General features: G+C 48.7%; 7 protein-coding genes across 10 annotated transcripts; 3 read left to right on the top strand and 4 right to left on the bottom strand.

The window, feature by feature from the left end:
• Positions 1-334: 334 nt before the first annotated feature.
• On the top strand, positions 335-1,812 carry FVEG_14102 (hypothetical protein; the record flags this gene model as incomplete). Its single annotated transcript, XM_018903439.1, has 8 exons — positions 335-424; positions 472-656; positions 707-823; positions 847-983; positions 1,036-1,108; positions 1,162-1,265; positions 1,321-1,598; positions 1,647-1,812. Exons 1-8 carry the CDS (start codon positions 384-386, stop codon positions 1,810-1,812), a joined length of 1,101 nt encoding a protein of 366 aa, XP_018762201.1. The 5' UTR covers positions 335-383.
• A 1,239-nt stretch (positions 1,813-3,051) lies between these two features.
• On the top strand, positions 3,052-4,487 carry FVEG_14101 (hypothetical protein; the record flags this gene model as incomplete). The annotated part of the gene is made up of 6 exons (XM_018903438.1): positions 3,052-3,099; positions 3,169-3,414; positions 3,466-3,668; positions 3,721-3,815; positions 3,873-4,043; positions 4,096-4,487. 6 exons carry the CDS (start codon positions 3,052-3,054, stop codon positions 4,485-4,487), a joined length of 1,155 nt encoding a protein of 384 aa, XP_018762200.1.
• A 397-nt stretch (positions 4,488-4,884) lies between these two features.
• FVEG_14100 (D-aminopeptidase) lies at positions 4,885-6,476 on the bottom strand. Its single transcript, XM_018903437.1, has one exon. The coding sequence runs from the start codon at positions 6,229-6,231 to the stop codon at positions 5,068-5,070; it is 1,164 nt and encodes a 387-aa protein (XP_018762199.1). The 5' UTR covers positions 6,232-6,476; the 3' UTR covers positions 4,885-5,067.
• Positions 6,477-6,965: 489 nt separating this feature from the next.
• FVEG_14099 (hypothetical protein) lies at positions 6,966-11,273 on the top strand. 2 transcript variants are annotated; one of them, XM_018903436.1, is made up of 3 exons: positions 7,118-7,158; positions 7,242-7,509; positions 7,569-11,273. In XM_018903436.1, the coding sequence occupies exons 2-3, from the start codon at positions 7,305-7,307 to the stop codon at positions 8,774-8,776; spliced, it is 1,413 nt and encodes a 470-aa protein (XP_018762197.1). In that variant the 5' UTR covers positions 7,118-7,158; positions 7,242-7,304; the 3' UTR covers positions 8,777-11,273. The 2 variants fall into 2 exon arrangements, with proteins under 2 accessions (XP_018762196.1, XP_018762197.1); XM_018903435.1 differs by having other exon boundaries at positions 6,966-7,509.
• FVEG_14098 (hypothetical protein) lies at positions 8,938-11,067 on the bottom strand (the record flags this gene model as incomplete). Its single annotated transcript, XM_018903434.1, has 10 exons — positions 8,938-9,110; positions 9,163-9,247; positions 9,293-9,409; positions 9,455-9,541; positions 9,603-9,718; positions 9,789-9,914; positions 9,962-10,189; positions 10,282-10,454; positions 10,528-10,714; positions 10,770-11,067. The coding sequence occupies 10 exons, from the start codon at positions 11,065-11,067 to the stop codon at positions 8,950-8,952; spliced, it is 1,578 nt and encodes a 525-aa protein (XP_018762198.1). The 3' UTR covers positions 8,938-8,949.
• A 324-nt stretch (positions 11,274-11,597) lies between the features above and the next one.
• On the bottom strand, positions 11,598-14,286 carry FVEG_14097 (hypothetical protein). 2 transcript variants are annotated; one of them, XM_018903432.1, is made up of 6 exons: positions 13,412-14,286; positions 12,555-13,358; positions 12,433-12,504; positions 12,287-12,384; positions 12,150-12,234; positions 11,598-12,102 (listed from the first exon to the last, which is right to left on the bottom strand). In XM_018903432.1, exons 1-6 carry the CDS (start codon positions 13,463-13,465, stop codon positions 11,779-11,781), a joined length of 1,437 nt encoding a protein of 478 aa, XP_018762194.1. In that variant the 5' UTR covers positions 13,466-14,286; the 3' UTR covers positions 11,598-11,778. The 2 variants fall into 2 exon arrangements, with proteins under 2 accessions (XP_018762194.1, XP_018762195.1); XM_018903433.1 differs by having other exon boundaries at positions 11,598-12,234.
• A 12-nt stretch (positions 14,287-14,298) lies between these two features.
• On the bottom strand, positions 14,299-17,670 carry FVEG_14096 (hypothetical protein). 2 transcript variants are annotated; one of them, XM_018903431.1, is made up of 4 exons: positions 17,525-17,670; positions 15,988-17,455; positions 15,291-15,936; positions 14,404-15,242 (listed from the first exon to the last, which is right to left on the bottom strand). In XM_018903431.1, exons 2-4 carry the CDS (start codon positions 16,232-16,234, stop codon positions 14,672-14,674), a joined length of 1,464 nt encoding a protein of 487 aa, XP_018762193.1. In that variant the 5' UTR covers positions 16,235-17,455; positions 17,525-17,670; the 3' UTR covers positions 14,404-14,671. The 2 variants fall into 2 exon arrangements, with proteins under 2 accessions (XP_018762192.1, XP_018762193.1); XM_018903430.1 differs by having other exon boundaries at positions 14,299-15,242; positions 15,988-17,670.
• Positions 17,671-17,681: the final 11 nt, after the last annotated feature.

Genomic DNA, 17,681 nt, shown 5'->3' with positions numbered 1-17,681 from the left:
TCGCAGGGCGATCGAAACCTCCCTTCTTAGTCGGAGATGCGCGGGGTTCCATACTGATTAGTTGAGCGGTAGAGGTTTGTCATTGATAGGGACTCAGTCATAGTGTTAAGAGAGAGGGGATTGTCCCGGCGATGACAAACCTCCCGGAAACGCGCGGATTTCCAGGTATTGGTCAGTTGTGGAGTCAGCCGAGCCAATCAAGGCCGCCATTTTATCTCTTGTTGCTAAAAGGCTTACCCTTGGGATGAAGACGGGCATCTAAAGACCGAGAGACGATCACTATAAATGACTGTTATCTGCTTAAGAGGAGGTACTCAGGACTCAAGAGACTCATAACTAAACAACAGTCTGCAATTTATTACATTCCGTTTCTTCTCATCATCATGCCTCACAACGTCCTTGTTACTGGAGCCGCTGGCTACATGTAAGTGAAGTATTTCGCTTGATCTCGTCCTTGCTAAATGTCAACAGCGGTGGTTCTATCATCGCTGATATCCTTTCCCGTACCGATGAAACGCTGATGGGCATCAACATTTTCGCGGCTGCCCGAACCCAAGATCAGGTCGATAAGATATCGAACCTCGACAGAGTCCATGCCTTCTTAGTCGACCTCCAAGATAAGCCTGCCGTGCAATATGCAATTGCGAAACATGAGAGTGAGCTTTTTGTTTGTCTCTGGCTTCATAGTGTCTGACAATCTTCTCAGTCGACATCGTCATCCATGCAGCTGGAGCCATTTTCCCAGACATGATGTCGAACCTGCTCAGTGGTCTTGGAGACCGCCGCCGAGCTACCGGCAACAAAACATACCTGATTCATGCAAGTTCCTCTTACATATATCTGAAGTCTTCCTAACAATTGTAAAGTCTTCAGTCGCGTCCATGTTCACTGAGGAAGGTGGATGGCCTTTCGGAAAGGTCAAAGACTCTGATCCCCTCATCGATAGACAGAGGGAGCTTGGCCTTGACAACCCTGTTCGAAAGGTAGGCCTGGAGCCCAATATAAGAGGTGACTGCTCATGCTGACGGAACTCAGACAAACGTTGTCCTTGCCGATGAAGGCAAGGCCCAGGGCGTTGAGACTTTTAACATTCCCATCCAGCTCACTTGTAGATATCCTCCACAATGTCCAATCTGTTACAGAATACTAATGGTAGCACAGATGGGCGTGGAACTGGCGAGTGCAGAAAGCTCTCTGTCAACATTCCTGCTTTGATTCGGACAAGCATCAAGTTGAGGACGGTCCATAAGTTCGATGTGGACTCGGTAAGAACCTTCCACCATTTGCCTACCAAGAAGTTCCGTTCTAATAGATTTTAAGACTCCTGGAAATGTGCATATCTCCGATCTTACGGATCTGTATATTCTTATCCTCAATAAGATCCTGAAAGAGGAGCCTATCGCTGTTGGAACTGAGAGATACTTCTTCTCAGTTGCTCATCGCGTCAGCTGGTGGAAGATCATGGATAAGATTGCGGAGGGCCTCTACGCCCGCGGTCTTGTTGACGAGCCGACACCAAAAGTCTGGCCTAACTACGATGTTGCAGCTGATGCCCTGGGATTTCCACGAAGGTTCATTCGTCCCATGTGCATGCCCAAGTAGATTTCCCGTTGCCTCAAAATGATACAAATGTTGACCAGTCTCAGTGGTGATCTCGAGCCGGCGAATGGAATCGCTTTGGGTTGGAGGCCCAAACAGGACAGCGAGCAGAAGTGTCTGGATCAGATTGAACAAGAAATTAAGGATGTTGAGGAGCTGGATACTGTCAGAATGGGGCTTTTCGATACTCTTATTGCCGAACAGAAACAGTAGATTTCATACTCTGCTCGGGGAGATCTCCTAAAAAAGCATCACGTCGCCTTTAGTATATGTAAAGACTAAGGGAGGACAGAAAGCTCGAGGCCTCAATCCTAAATAATGATAAGAATTAGGTAACTTATTAAAAGTTTAGGATAAATTTAGAGTCCCTTTCGCTCCTTACTACCAGCTGTCTTACCAGAAATATCTCTTTTTGTGACGCAATGCACTCGTATCATTGAAGCATCAATAGAACGCTTGTGATAGCGCTCCTCTGATGAGATCACAGCATGCTGAAGCCACCAACTGACTATGTCATTGTGGCCAACGATTGGCAACGGCTTCAGTGCCACCACATACCTTTTTAACGTCGATTGACGTCGGTTCTGCATTCCCTTGAGCTTCGTGATTTTGGATTAGTTAAAGTGGTGAGAAGATCAGTGCCGATCCGACTCGGAATGCGGTATTTGAAGAAGTACGTCACTACTGCCTGTCAATCGGCAACCATTGGGGGTCACGCTGTTTAGAGGCAGAGACGGCTCCGAGTGGCTTTGCGTGACCAATAGCCACGGCGGCGCCCTGGAAAGCTCTTACATGAATCACGCGAAAGGGTCGGCGACTCAGGTACTGAATGACTCAAAGCAACAAAGTCCCATAGACAAACAAAACAGCTTAGCTATCAGCCTGTGTTCCACTTCAGTGTTAACCACTTCTCTTCCTTACAACAAGCTCAGCATCAAGTCTTGGCTAGTGTTCTCGCCCTTGCATCGGGTTCCTGCATCATGCAGCTGATGCAACTAGACCACCACGGACCTCTCCCCAAAGTTCAAGACGCCTATGACAACGAGATGAAAGCCCCAGATCAGAGGTGGAACCATACCAAAGGCGATCGAGGACCCTTTGCTTCCAAACCTTATCTACCCTTTCGATCTATGAGGCCCTCCGGACAAGGAATGCACATGTCGTCTAGCAAAACCTACCCCAAGCCTCCACGGGTTCCGCGCCCTGGCTAGTAATTGTCAAATCACTGACGATTTGCATTACATGACGCTAGGCAAGGCTAGAGTCAGGGCGAATCGCCACGAAAAGCGCCGCCGCATTCCAAGGCCCTGTCCGCATCTAACTTAGTGCCATGGCCTTGCGGAACAATAAGACAAGGACGCATCCGTTGCGTGCCTTTGTTTTCGATCTCATTACAATTCTATCTCACCTTGTCTCTCATTCTCGGTGCAGTTGATACGCTCCTTATACAAAATGACACTCACAAAGGCTTTTCCTCCACCTACGGGTGCAGCCGTGATCGTACGTTACATGTCTCACTTGCGTCGTTTGCGTCAGTGTAAGTGAAGTTTGGTTACTGATGTCTTGCAGGGCACGACCTTCAGCCTTATCGCTTTCGCGGCTGTTATTATTACTACTAGGTTCTTTTACCGACTGAGGATCCAGAGGGAGAGGTTAGTTACGAGTGACTGGTTTATGATCCTGGCATTATGTGCCGCTATATCGTGTGCGGCATTCGACGTCGTGTTCTACAATCTCGATGTTCTCAGGCCTCGAATCAGTGTTGGCTTTGAGAACTACAACCCGGGTGAAGAGAAGGTTGAGTTCATCTACAAGGTAAGATTCGTGCAAACATGCGGACTGCGACAGGGACTAACATGCGTCAAGATGTCCTGGGCCAGCGAAATCCCCTTCTATGCGACAACATATCTATCCAAGGCAATTCTTTTATCTATGTACTTCCAGATCTTCCCAGCTTTTATGGGAAGGCGTCGTAAGACACTCTGGATCACTGTCTTTTACTGTGGACTGGCGTATGCCGCGACTATTTGCATGCAGCTCTTTTCTTGTATGCCTATTGAGAGGCACTGGTATGTCTTACAGAGATGTCTCACTTGTGGATTGTTCACTAATATCTGGTAGGGTTATCACTCGGCCGCTGACCGCATGCGACTGGCGATGGCAGGGTATTGTCTTTCAGGTCTCTTGGGCTTTGTCTTTCCTGGGCAGTCTCCTCAGTACGTTGGCAACACCTATTCCCTCTCTTGGACAACCCTTTCGCTAACACAGTAAAGTCTTGATACTCCCATTCACTGTCGTTCATGATCTCGACTTAACCAAACGAGCCAAGCTTGGTCTGTACTTTGTGTCATTGGTCGGTCTTTTAGACATCGCCATCTCTCTAGTCCGGTTCTTGAACGTGGAGCTCGGAGACAACGGGTCGTTCCGCTCCTTTAGCACGATCGGTAAGTTCTATCCCCGATACACATTCCCATGATCGAGCTAACCCATTTGCAGAGCTATGGAGCTCCCTTGACGTCAACATCGGCCTCATTACTGCCTGCCTCCCCGCCCTCCGAATGCTCCTTGGACGCACCAGGAGGATTGACGACTACACATTTGATGAAGCCAAGACCGCAAGGTCGTCACGTGCCATGGAGCATCGCGAGCTGGAAGAGATCGAGGAGTCAACCTACCTTGGTGTCAACAGCGTTGGACCCTCGAACCGATCTGCCAGAGTCTCCCCGAATGGAGACAAGACACCTGACCGAAGGCCTGAGCCTAGGCCCGAGCCTGAGAGATCTTGGAAGTATCATGATGATGGCGATGATACCGACTTCGAGCTTGACAACATCAACGTTGAAGCTCTTACCAAGGACCAGGCACAATCGTACTGGTCCACTCCCTAGTTTCCTTTGTCATAAATCTGTATTATACTGCCCCGGCCATCAAACCGTCGCCTGTTCATATAACCAGATAGTCTGTGAAATATTGTCAGTGTCAATATACTCAACCATTTGTTATCATGGAAGTATCTCAGATCATTGTCGTCGCGTGTTACCTTCTATGCTCTGTGTAGATGTTGCAACACGTTCCGATCAACGCGTGGCCTATCTGTGTCCTGATTGCTACACTTTTATTTACGATGTGCATGAAGATGGGTAATTACAAAGGGGGTTCAATTCAATAGTCAATTGTAATGTGTTCTTTCTTTCTTTCTGAGTTGCGAGCCTTTGGCATCGCGCAGCAGATGATGCTCGGCCATGAAACACGCCAAACCAACGGGTCGCGTCGCATGATTCGAACTCGGACTCAAGCAGAACAAAAGACAGTTCAAACGCGTAGAATTTTAAACTGACCTCGACCTTAGTTCTATTGTATCGAGATGGCTTCTTCCTGAATTAGTCAGGTCTCTACGTTCGTGGCTTTGTCGTGGATTATCCCTGTCGCGTGTAGCGGAATGACCGAGCACCCAACCTTGGTACCTTTTCACAGTCTCTTCGTGACTATCTCTCTGACCTTATTGAGATCCAATGCCTCGACAGTGCGTCCTTTGTATCCAGTCATAGTTTCCGCCATGCATAGAGCATTACAAATGGCTTCCTCAGTCGCGTCAGCAACGGCCTCAAACGCGCCGTTGATCGTCTCATTGTGCACAGTCCCAACCTCGAAAGACGTAGGTTTGAAGGGTTCCAGATCTCCGCCTTCAAGGTGTTGCATGAGGATCTTGGCAGCTGTAGAGAAGGCTAAGAAGATGTCGCCTGAACCGTTGCTGCCATAGCCGCCGACGCGTGACAGTCCTACGGTCGCGCGCTTGGCAAGTCGCTGAAGTTGAACTGGGAGCAGGGGAATGTCTGTAGCAATGATGATAATGATGCTGCCGTCGACGTGAGGGCCGTGAATCGCGGGCGCTTCCGACGACGAAGGCGATTGAGCTTCTGATATCAGAATTCTTCCAACCGGAACACCGCCAATGTGAAGGTCTTCCTTGAGCCCATAGTTGGCTTGAACGAGTACACCAACAGTGTAGTCCTTCGAGTTTCCTTTGCTGTCTATTCCAGGTACAATACGGCTGCTGGACCCCGTACCTCCCTTGAACCGATGGCATATCATTCCCGTGCCGCCTCCAGTGCAGCCTTCGGGTACCGCATCAGCAGACGCATTGCGAATACCCCGGACAACGTGATCTGGAGTCAATGCAAAGCGGCTTTGCTTGTTGAGGTATCCATCGTATGTCTCAGTCACGACAGGGAACGCAAATAGGTTCACATCTCCCTCCTTAGTTGCATGATACTTGGTCGCATAATCATACACGCCTCGAAAGGCATCTCCGATCGATGAGTTTGTTGTCAGAATGATCGGTGAAGTTAATGTGCCCGACTCCTCAATCCAGTGAGAGCCTGTCATCTCCCCAGAACCATTAAACTTGAAGATGGCAGCATGACATGAGTAGTTGAACCAGTCTGCTCGAGGAAGAATAGTGGTGACTCCAGTGTTGACATCCTGGTCAGGCTGGATTGACTCGGTGTGAACGAGGACACCTGGGACATCGGTGATGGAGTTTAGATGACCTGGCTGCCATCTGCCCAAGTACAGCTCAGGCAGGAGTTCGCGGAGACGAACTCGCTTGGAGAGATCGAGACCGCCACCCATGATGATGTTGTAACAGCGAGTGCCTTGGAGGCTTAAGCTAGAGGCTACAGCTTCAGAGCGATAAAACAAGAGGAATTGGAGAATTGAACCAGCAGCATTCACAAGAACACAACATTTAGTGATGGCGACAGGCGATTACAAATAAAGTCATCTGCTTCGGATTTCGCATTTCAACAAAAGTTCCCGCATTTCGGGAACCCTTTTTTCGGCTTTGGATGCCTTTCCAAGGCGTAAGCTGATCCTTTGATGATGAATGTCTTACGTGCCTTCGTTCTATGGAGACTTTGTGCGATGGGATAGGTGAAACACTGCGTGGCTTACCCTAGATAAGAAGGAGATTCAGGCGAAAGTTCTGTAGTAAAGGAGCAAGCAAGGGTGATTGCGCCTAGGTATACAGATTACTGATTGCTTAATAGTCTATCCGCAGTTAATCGTGTATAAGAATCCAAGCAAATGTTGAAGTTACGAAGCTTTGTGTACTCTTGCTGAGCTCTCAAGTGGACTTGAGGTCTTCAAGCCGCAGTGGTGCTAAGGGGAGCTGATTTGGCGGATTGAGGATTACCTGATCCGAACTAGTGGGCTCCGTTATCTGTTAAGATGTACTTCTAGCCATTGATTGTTATCGCGCGAAATAAGTACATCTTATTGCAGGCTCGCTTATCGCTTGCTCCACTGAAGTCCACTGAAGCATGCCCTGTGCACCCCAAAGCCTCCAGAAGAACGACAGCAATCAAGGGTGCTCTCGTCTCGGGATCGCGGTGTCGCGGGATACTGCGGCGCCCCCGAACGAAAAAGCCCGCGCAGTCTCTTCTGACATACTGAGGAAATGTTAGTCATCCCAAGCCGGACAACCCGCATGGCTTTGCTTTGCCTGGTTGGTGAGATGCCGTGGCAAGCCCCGGAACAGACGGAACTTCGGGGCCAAAGGTTGGTCAACGGGGCGGGATGACGTCTGCTGGCTACGCGTTTAAATAACAGCCAGTATTGGACTCAGCTGAAACTCCATGTAGTCCCGTGCGCGATATTGCGATTCCCTTGTTCTACACCTTGAATACCCGTAGATCCTCGTCGAGATGCAGAAAGTCAAGGCCAGACTGCCGTCATGGGACACTACAAAGACCACAAGCAAGAAGGGCTTTGACAAAGTGTGGGGTTGGGCCGACAAGCTGGGTGCACCAATTAATCGGCTCTCGAATCGTATTGGCAGTGAGGCATTCTGGCCCACGACCCTGGACAAAGAGAGTGACAAAGCCGCCAGAATTTTGAGATCATTTTGCAGTAAGTCACCCTCTAAAATCTAGCTGAGTGAAATGAGAGGCAGACTGACCAAAGGGCAGAGGATGGCTTCTATACCGAGGAGGAAAAACCAGCTGATGGCGAACAGGCTGGGCCCAAGCAGAAGCAGCGCGTCTTGAAGAAAATCCCACAAAAAGTGATACAGAATGCTGTCGGCCTCGCCATCTTTACTACCATGCGAACCGGTCTCTGGGTATCTGGAGCCGGCGGATCCGGAGTCCTCGTAGCCCGAAATGAGGAGGATGGTTCTTGGTCTCCTCCATCTGGAATCCTGCTGCACACAGCAGGTCTTGGCTTCCTAGTTGGAGTCGATATCTACGATTGCGTCGTTGTCATCAACAACCGAAAAGCCCTGGATGCATTCACTAAGATCAGAGCAACTCTTGGAGGCGAGATCAGTGCTGTTGCCGGACCCGTCGGAGCAGGCGGGGTGCTTGAGAACGATGGCAAGTGGAAGCAGGCCAACAGACCAGTCTTCACCTATCTGAAGTCAAGAGGATTTTATGCTGGAGTCCAAGTTGATGGCACAGTCATCATTGAGAGAACAGACGAAAACGCTCGCTTTTACGGGCAGGAGGGTGTCAAAGTGGCAGACATCCTAGCGGGCAAAACAAGTCGCCCTCCAGAAATCAAGATGCTCATGGAGACGCTAAAGGCAGCCGAGGGCCGACAAGACGTCGACCAGCAATTGATGGAAGAGCTGGAAGGACAGCCTGCGCCAGGAGACGTCGATGTTGAGGCTCCCGGTGAGGGAGCAGTCTTCGGTATTCCGGACCCAGAAGATCCCGATCCGTACGGTGTTCTCGCCCTCGAGAAAGAAGGACTTGAGATCCGTGACGCCGCAACCCACTCAAGGCCATCAAGCCAAGCCTTCGAGTACAACCCCAGCCCCAACAGCCCCACGTACAAAAAGTTCTACAGAAGGAGTCTAGAAACCGGAACAAGGAGCAATCGAGACAGCTATGCCTCAACACCGAGCAGGACATATACGACATCTGAAGCTAGTACGCAGACTGAACCTGTTTTGATAACACCCATAACGAGCACGACACCGGAGGATAAGTCTTTGGCCCATCCGGAAAAAATCGATGATGACAAGTCAAGCATCTACGAGGATGTTCGGCTGGAGGATGACTTCCGGTCGCCGTATGATGGATCGTCACAGTCGCCTTATACTACGGTTGATAGCTTCATCACACCACCACCTGGACCACCACCGCCGCTGCCCGCTAGAAGTCCTGTTGCGTAGTAAGAGTGTCGGATAGAGAGTGTTTTCAGCCAGGCGTAGGGATATCGGAGAAAGAATGGAGCTAGACCTGCAACGTTTGTGAATTTAGAAACTACATCTCGTACCCTTCGATGCCAACCATCCGCGTGAAGCTTCATCTTTATGTCCTATAGCCTAGCATAGTCGACCTTTGGCTAATTAGTATGAGAATAGTGAGGCTCTCCTGGCTTGTTGCGCTCTTCACCCTCCTCCTCATCCGAGTAGATCAGTGGAGGCGGCGACTCGACACCACCAGGTCTCAAGGGCTTCCGTCTATCGCGCCACAATAGCACCTGGATAAAAGCAGTCTGCAAAACTGACAACGCAAATTAGTCTTCAAGAAGGTGTGTAGGGGAGGAGGCACGAACTCAGGAGTACTTGCAAAATGGTTGAGTACGTGTATCCCTTCCTCGCAGCAGGAAAATCCGTAGTTTTCCACATGAACATGGGCACCTGCATAATCAGTATCGGAAACAAGGTGCCAAATGAGTAACTTACAATAGCCTGTACGACATACGCCAAGTCATTGGCTATGGCCACGATCAGGGCTCGCTTTTCCGTATCCGCAGAACATATCTCATTGATCCAACTAAGGATCAGAGGACCGGCACCGTGCTGAGTTTGCGTTAGATATAGTATAAGGAAAGGAGTGAAACGTACGCCAATGTTGCTGAGCCAGTACACAACCTTCCTTCCATCCACATTGGAGTAAAGTGGCATGTTCAGAAGGAGGATGTTGAAGATGATCTGTTTGGGACGCTTGAATTAGCATGCTCATCCCAGCTTTCTGTTCCGTGTGTTAACTTACGATGAGTATAGCGCCTGCATATATGAATGGCCATCGAGCTCCTTGGAGAGGTCCGTCAGAGAGCCAGCCCCAAGTAAGCGCCATGACAAGGAAGATCGCCGTGTTGGGAATAGGTACTGGTGACGCAGGCATTAGTTAAAAATCGTGGAGAATATGAAGCGAGGCATAGCTGGGAGGATGACTTACAGTTGTTGATCTCGGGCACAGTGAACGAGGTCCCAGGGACCGGAGGAGGCTGGTCGTTGAAGCTCTTCAACCAGTAACCCATAGCGGCCTGCGGATTTCCATTGTTCCAAAGAATATACAGCAACGCTGTTGGTCAGTTATGAGAATCCTCACAGGTTTGAGACACGACGTACGAAGATGATAAGTGTGCCAGCTAGAAAACACCTTCTTTACCCTGTCTTTAGTCCAAGGTTGCTTCCCGGCACGCCCAATCGCTTGCATTCTTTTGACCGATAAAACATGTTCTTCTTCAGTTGTCCACCAAGTTCGCTTCCCATCTTGCGGCAGATTCGGAAAGAAGAAATACCCGGCTATTGCAAGTGGGATGGTGATGAGACCGTCGATGATGAACAGCCAACGCCCTAGAGGAAGAGTTAGCACCAGATATACCTAGATCGCAGTGTCAAGCTATTCGCATAGCGAGTGGATGAGACTTTTAAGCTGCCTTACTTACAACCTGCACGTCCGTGAACGCCATTAAGATTTGTATACGCAGCTCCTTGGAGAAAGCCACTGAACATGGACCCAACTGAACCAGCCAGCCAGAACAGCATGGCTCGCTTTCCGATCTCCCTAGGCGTATACCAGGAGCCGAGCATATAATGTATACCGGGATAGAAGCCTGATCTGATACTGAGGTTAGCCGAGTGAGATGCGACAGCAAGGTACCGTGAGGGGCTTGAGCGAGGACGATACATACTCGAAGAAGCCCACGAAGAATCGTAACACATAAAGACTCGTGTATGATTGAACCGATGAGGTACAGATAGTTGCTATACCCCACCCCACTTCAAGCGATGGAATGACCCATCGTGGCGAGACTCGTGTCAATAGTAGATTTGACGGTATCTGCCCAATGACATAGCCAAATGTCCATATCGAAGTGCCTTGGGTTTAATGTCTGTCAGGGGTATCACGAAGAAGTGCCACGTGTGCACTCACTAGTCACAAGCTGATTACCAAACATCTCAAGGTCCTCCTGCATGCCGCTTAGAAACGCGTTATTGATGTTGGTCTGGTCGATGTTCTTGAGGAAATATCCTATTGATGCGAAGGTCAAGATAAAGGCATCAACCTTGAATAGTAAACGCCTCTGATCCTGCGGTAGTTCCCAGGTATCCCATATGTATCCTTTCCATGTTTTGATTGGCTCGAAAACTACATGATCCTCGGTACTCTCTGATGAAGCGTCGGCCAGGGGCACGTAGCCTTGCGATCCTGGGTTTCTCAGTGTCGCCATGACGTGATACGAAATAACAAAAATGCAAAGCGATTACAAGATATGTTCGAATCTCATCAGAATCGTTCTTATGATGGAAGATATACCATTATTCCTATGATTCGGGGTATGCTGATCCATGTGACCAAACATATGTGCTAATTGTTCCCTCCGATCGCGTCAGTCAACCTACGCACCACGTAATTGGCCCCTTTCAGATCCCGACGCTAGAGTGTCGCAGTTGCTGATGAAGCAAGAAAGCACATAATACTTTGTGTGTATTGCTTGCTAAGACTTGCATACACAGGTGTCTGCTATTGGTTCATTCTAAGGAAAGATAGTCGTCCAGCGGAGCCAAGGGTAATCAAATGTCGCGGATAGTCCAAAGATCTATTGTTAGAAAATGCGGCATTATCATGCAGAATGCCTTTTGGGCGGTATATCTGACCATTGGAAAGCTTCAATGACGTGTTTACTACCTCTATCCTGACTTGTCGATGTCAATATTTCATTCCTCTCGGCCTAGATTTAGTATAATAGTGAAGTTTCTATCGGCAAATGCAATACTAGTATATAATACATATACCTATCGCACAGAAATAATAAAATATGATTTCTTAAGGCTCAAGGCTTGTGACTAGTTTCTGACGTGATGAGAAGTCGTAAAGCTTGCAGCTACATCCGTCTCAAAATACTCATATGCCGATACCTGGTTCCCATCCTGCTGCTCCATTAGTATTTGAAGCGAGGCTGATCGGTACCAGCAGCCCGTCTATTTCTCCATACATAATACCCATGCATAGCGGCACAGCCAGCGCTCACAAATAAGAGTAAACCAGCATTTACCCAATGTCCAGTGGGATAGCCCTTCTTAGCTTCGTTTGCCTTGTAGATCCAGACACCAACAATTTGACCAGGCGCTCCCATGGAAATATTGAGCGCAATGGCCAAGCCGATGGCCGCCGTGGAATGAAGGTTGGACGACAGCCAGCCTAGGAGGGGAGGAATACAGGCGAATGATCCACACGCCGCCACGATCAGGCAACCATAACGAGGCTATAAAATTAGGCATTTACATATATCAGAGTTTCGGGCAAACGTACACTGTAAGAATCGGCAGGAAGAGTTGCGGAGGCAATGAAGCCGACAGCACCCATCAAGGAGAATACAGCGGAGTGAAGAGCGCGGCTGATATAAAGTTAGGGGATGTCGATGTTAGTGAGATTGAAAAATCACTTACGCATTATGTCGGTCTGCTGACCATGAAGCAAGCAGTGTAACGACGTAGGCAGCTGCGTAGGGAGGCACTGTCATCAACTGGGCTCTAAGATCCGCAAACTATAATGCTGTTAGCTGATGTTGATCTCCTATAAGCTTCTCACGTACCCCGAGACCGGCTGTAATAGAAGGCGTGAAGAGCGAAAGGCTGGAGAATGGGGCTGAAATGCCGAAGTAGATCTTGAAGCGGTCAGTCAAAGGTCCTAGCGCCAGGCAAGAACAATACGTACCAGGTAATGGCACCAGAGCCGCCATTCCAGCAGTGTTGACTTGGCATCCTCCCATGTCATGGACTTGCTGTCGCCGTGTGATCCCTGCTCCGAAAGTCTGTACGCTGCAACGTCCTTTTCTTCCGCAGAGAGCCAGCTGGCTGACTCGGGGAAATCTGGGAGTCCGAACCAGACGAATGCTGACGAGATCACAGAAGGGATGCCCTCGAGGATGAACAGCCATCGCCACCCAGAAAGACCATGTACCTGATTCATATGCCCAACTCCATAAGCGATGGCGCCACCAAAGGCTCCGGCAAGAGTAGCAGATGCCAGGATAGTCGCGACGCGAACCGAGCGCTCTTCAGGCTTGTACCAGAACGTCAGATAGTATACCAGACCAGGGAACAAGCCGGCCTCAAAGACACCGAGAAGAAATCGCAGGACCGTGACAACAGCATAACTATGAGCTGCACCAAGACAGATCGTGATAGTGCCCCATGCGAACATAAGGAACGCAATCCATCTGCTGGGCTTCATCTTTTTGAGGAAGTAGTTGGACGGAACCTCGAAGAGAGCATACGCAATGAGGAAGACCATAAGGGCAATGGTAAACTCATAGCTGGTCATGTTGGTTTCCGTGAGAAGATCATGACCGGTCGTATGGTTGAGAACCTTGGCGTTACCAATGTTGGAACGATCTAAATAGCAGAGCAAATAGATACCCGCAGCCAAGGGAATGATTCGAACATCTTGCTTACGCACCAGCTTCTTCTCAAGAGCTGGGTCAATTGCCGTGGTGCTCTCCAGCCGAGAATCGGAGTTCTGATTAGGGCGTCAGTTTTGGGAACCCTTGTTGGAGAAGGCGGGAGACGTACCTTTTCATCAATAGCCATCTCGGGATTGCTATCAAAGTCGTTCCGCGCCGCCATCTTGACTCAAAGCCTAGGGATATCTCTTGGCAGAAGTCAGCGAGAACTGAAAATTCTGGCAAAGGAGGAGAAGGGCCAAGAAATAGAAAAAGTTAAGCGAGGCAAAAGGACCGTTGCATCTCATCTCGCGGTGACCAGCCGGAGGTAAATATCCCCGCATAAATCAAGCCCACTTGGTTCCAATTACATACAAGATCTGCATCGTATTCGCGGGGTTGAGCATCTCGGTTTCGGTGGCCGACGCCGAACCCCATGTTTTACGGCGCCGAAAGGTCTGAGCTCTGTACGGATAACCGGCAAAGAATAGATCAGTTTAACTTGAAATTGTCATCTGGGGAGGAGCTTAGATCGTGAATTGTTTAAGGATACATATTTGGTTGTCCAATCGGTGCGGAGTAGGTTCAGTCCTCCCCAATGCGCCAAGAGTGACTACTGATATTCCCGTTGATTACCACCATTGCCAAGCCTCGGTGAGTTCAATCTCAAGAAAGGCTTAGATCGATTGACTCCGTCTTGACTCGTTTATCCTGCCTTGGACGCCGTCTGTCTAACAAATGCAGGCACTCGGGGGTAAGGTTTAAGCCCTAAGTTATTCTCAGGATGATTTCAGGATAGACTTGGCACGCTTCTCGTAAACCTAGAGGCCTTTAGACCTGTTGTTCTTAATGCCTTCATGAACTGCCATAAGTTTACTTCCTCCATAAAGGCAATAAGGCTAGGCTGTCGTACTCGGAACCGTCGGCGTGTACACCGAAGGTCTCATATCTGAAAGGTGCCTTTGGTCTGCTGTTGTCTCATTGAGGCGGTTACTTGGTTCTAGCCGTCCACTATTTTTATTGGAAGGGAGCTTGCACTGGAACCAATCCCTCAAGCGCAGCATTATTAATAGCTTGCGATATTAGCAAAGTTTGTAGCTTCGTATTCATGAGTGATGGGATAAGCCGCCACCAGTGTCACCAAGCTCATAAGACCTGTAATTGTTTGGTAAATTTTGTCATTGCCATTGTTGGCATACAAGACCCTATCATGAAATGATTCCTCTTTCCAACCTTTTGGCTCAATACCTAGCAACTGCATATTGTACAGCCATTATAGTCCGAGCGAAATACCACTTCATACTATTATTACTTTATACAGAGCTTGAAGCTATATGTAACGAGGTTAGGTTATGATGCTACAAATCGCTCTCAATCGAAAGTAGTCGCCCTAAAGAGGAGTAGACGATCCAGCCTCTTCTAACATCTCGGCCAGTCGTAATGAACCTTGATATATCTTCTTTCCTTCTCTGGTCTGTTCAGCTGCATGATCATGGTTCCAGTCCACAATGACTGATACAACCCCCTTTAGTGTCGTGAGAAGCCCTTTGTAACCCAACCCGCCTTCGGAGACAGGCTTCCTAGCCTCAGCATCAGATGCTACCAAATGAGTGCAGATGGTGATGAGCCCAGGCTGAAGTGTTCTGAGATCGCCTTTAACCTCCGGGAGTACCCCTTTGAGGAATGGAAGGCGATGAGGAAGTAAGATGAACCATTCGACAATGTGTGTCATTAAAAGGATGACTAATGGTGGTACGATGACATTTTGAAAAGGGTGCATAGATAAGACTTCCACGGCGGAATAAACGTCTCCGAAAGCGATTGGCGGACCATCATCCGTGACCACAAATGGCTTACCAGCTTGAGTGCAATCTTCTTTTTCTAGTGCAGCTTCATGGTATAGATGCGCGACGGCTACGTTAGCGCCATGAACGAAATTCTGTACTATGTGCGGGATCCAACTATAAGAGCATTAGGAACGTCCGGAGATGATATTAGACGAGACTGACGTTTGATTTACATCTCTAGCCAGAAGATTGCCGATGAGATTATCCGAGGGATGACCATAGATACCATTCCCAGGTCGAATACATCCTGTGCGAAAAGACGGTCCATTTTCGGCACATACAAGACGTTCTGCAATGGCCTTCGAAACAGCGTAGTTGGCAAAGTATCCCTCGTGTTCTCGCAATGGCTTATCGAAGTCCTGGGTGTCTATGACCTGCCAATAGTGCTTCGGCTCTGCCCATGGTGCTACAAAGGCTTCGACGGGTCGGATGGATATCGAAGCTGACGATGTTGAGCTGAAGATATCGGCGCCAACTGCACGAGAAGCAGCCAATAAATTCTTGGTTCCCTGTACATTGACGGCTTCGGTGAACTTGTAGAGATACTTGGACCTGGCTCCGGGTATGATGATAGCAGCTGTATGGAAGACAGTGAGTGGTAAAGATGCTATCTTCGGATCCCACGGCTTAGAAAAGGCATCGCCCACAGCAGCCTTGGAGGTAATGTCTGTCTGCACAAAGTCCACTTGGGCGGCTAGACCTTGCCGAAGATCATCTCGCTCAGTCTCTCGGACATCGACAATTCGGATGCACCTAGGCGGCGTCCCACGAGCCAATAACTGGAGAACTATGTATCCACCGACAAGTCCTGGCACATCCGTCAGTACCAACTAATACTTGATGGACGGAGGAGACCTACCATTACCTCCCGTGACAATGTATCTTCTGTCAAGTTTGGGAGGTAATAGCCCATCAAAGTTTATTGGAGATTTTTCGAGGGCTTCGTAGGTTTGTCTCAGTAATTCTGGGGTCCAAGGCTTGCCCCTTAGTTGTCCAACCTGATGGGGCGTCTCTTTCAGCAACCTGTTGATGCGCCGAAGATAGAGGGTGAGAGCCACAAAAAACACGCCTAGTCCAAGAAACACCAAGAAGAGCGTACTAGCCATACCGATGGCGTTTGTTGGTGCTAATAAGGAATGCGTCAAAGTAAAAAATTCACCACGCGCCGGAGACCCCCTTTTCGACGGGCGATCAGATGTAACAAGAGGCTTCTGCGACCTCGTAAACTGTCAATTAATTGGAAAGTACTTTTCGTGGGCTGAAACATGCCACGATAGCCCCTAATTTTTCCAATCGGGTGCTGAGTCATAAGATATCCTTGTCGACGACCGTTTGGTCTAGCCCAGTTTGTCCAATGTTACCGCATGGTGCAATAATAACACGGCAAGATCAACGTGATTGCATCGGATTGAAATCATCTTGATCTCAGCCTTATCACTATTTATCCTGAAACTGTTGCAAGATATGGCTCGAATTCTGATACCCTGCCTCAAATCTTGTGACATCCTTTCTGTAACCTTGAAACAGGTTATAGACCCTGTCTAGCCCTCCTCATGTCTCTGTCTTGATAACAAAACCTCTGTTTATAGGCATGATTTACTGTCCTACGCATCGGAGCCTGGGCATGCATTGCTTGCTATACGAGGTGACACAGCTTATACGATGCAAAGAGAGTTTCTGAGGAAATACGTTAATGCGCTTCCTGGCGGTGTGAACCATGACCTGCCAATCTTGGAAGGGTTGATGCCTGGGGTGTTCCGTGTCGATGACAACCAAAAGACCGATCGATCCAGCCTCCCCATCCTCCACAAGACGGTTTTAGCGTATAATAACATTAAAGGGACACGAGAATTGTGGCTTTCCTCGGCCACCATACCGCGGATTCTGTCAGAATTGTTGATGACGCGCACTAATTCCAGGAGCTTTCCCAGTAATATTAGTACCAAGCGCAAGAACCTGAGACGTCAAAAATTTGTTCTCTTTTCAACCACAATTCCTGCTATTTGGATCCAAAAAGGCAGCCGCCTGTCCAGTTTCATCTATGCTCTCCTCAGGTGACTTGTAAGTTGGCAGTGGAGACTACGAGAAACCGACCGGTGAGAACTGGATATAGCCTTCTCGAAGACTCGAAAAAAGTTCACATGCGCTCCCCTCGAGTGACGCCATCGACCTATCCACTCACAGAATGCGCTGTACCGATTCGGCGGCTGTGCTGGCTCATTACGTGGCTCGACAACTAACCCAGGGCGGGACGTGCTCGCGTGATGAACATCATAAAGGACATAAGGAACAAGGTCATCCGGAGTTTCATTTCATCCCATAAGACACTTGTTTCATGTTATGTGTGAAAATCAGAGGATCCATGATGCAAAAAGGGCGGAGTGAATCTGGCTCACCGAGAGGAGTGACATTCTTAAGTGGGTTGATGAAACGGCACAAATACTAACTTTAGTATTTGTCCCAGGATAGATGAACGAGGATGAGGAATTATTGATATGATAGTGCCGTTTCACTCTACGAATAATGAAATTAGAAGGTTATGGTGAACAAAAA

Source organism: Fusarium verticillioides (assembly GCF_000149555.1).
Source record: "Fusarium verticillioides 7600 chromosome Unknown supercont3.29, whole genome shotgun sequence".
NCBI lineage: Eukaryota > Fungi > Ascomycota > Sordariomycetes > Hypocreales > Nectriaceae > Fusarium > Fusarium verticillioides.
The sequence above is the reverse complement of the archived record's forward strand: the minus strand, read 5'-3'. Positions and strand labels throughout refer to the sequence as shown.

What these genes read in the sequence shown, in the direction of transcription:
- FVEG_14100 (XM_018903437.1), bottom strand. Translation starts at nt 6,231, where the DNA reads ATGGGTGGCGGTCTCGATCTCTCCAAGCGAGTTCGTCTCCGCGAACTC.
- FVEG_14099 (XM_018903435.1), top strand. Translation starts at nt 7,305, where the DNA reads ATGCAGAAAGTCAAGGCCAGACTGCCGTCATGGGACACTACAAAGACC. An exon ending in AATTTTGAGATCATTTTGCA is followed by an intron (nt 7,510 to 7,568) that starts GTAAGTCACCCT and finishes ACCAAAGGGCAG; the next exon opens with AGGATGGCTTCTATACCGAG.
- FVEG_14097 (XM_018903432.1), bottom strand. Translation starts at nt 13,465, where the DNA reads ATGGCGGCGCGGAACGACTTTGATAGCAATCCCGAGATGGCTATTGAT. An exon ending in GGCTCTGGTGCCATTACCTG is followed by an intron (nt 12,505 to 12,554) that starts GTACGTATTGTT and finishes GACCGCTTCAAG; the next exon opens with ATCTACTTCGGCATTTCAGC. An exon ending in TCAGCAGACCGACATAATGC is followed by an intron (nt 12,235 to 12,286) that starts GTAAGTGATTTT and finishes ACTTTATATCAG; the next exon opens with CCGCGCTCTTCACTCCGCTG.
- FVEG_14096 (XM_018903430.1), bottom strand. Translation starts at nt 16,234, where the DNA reads ATGGCTAGTACGCTCTTCTTGGTGTTTCTTGGACTAGGCGTGTTTTTT. An exon ending in CATTGTCACGGGAGGTAATG is followed by an intron (nt 15,937 to 15,987) that starts GTAGGTCTCCTC and finishes CGGATGTGCCAG; the next exon opens with GACTTGTCGGTGGATACATA. An exon ending in GCTAGAGATGTAAATCAAAC is followed by an intron (nt 15,243 to 15,290) that starts GTCAGTCTCGTC and finishes ATGCTCTTATAG; the next exon opens with TTGGATCCCGCACATAGTAC.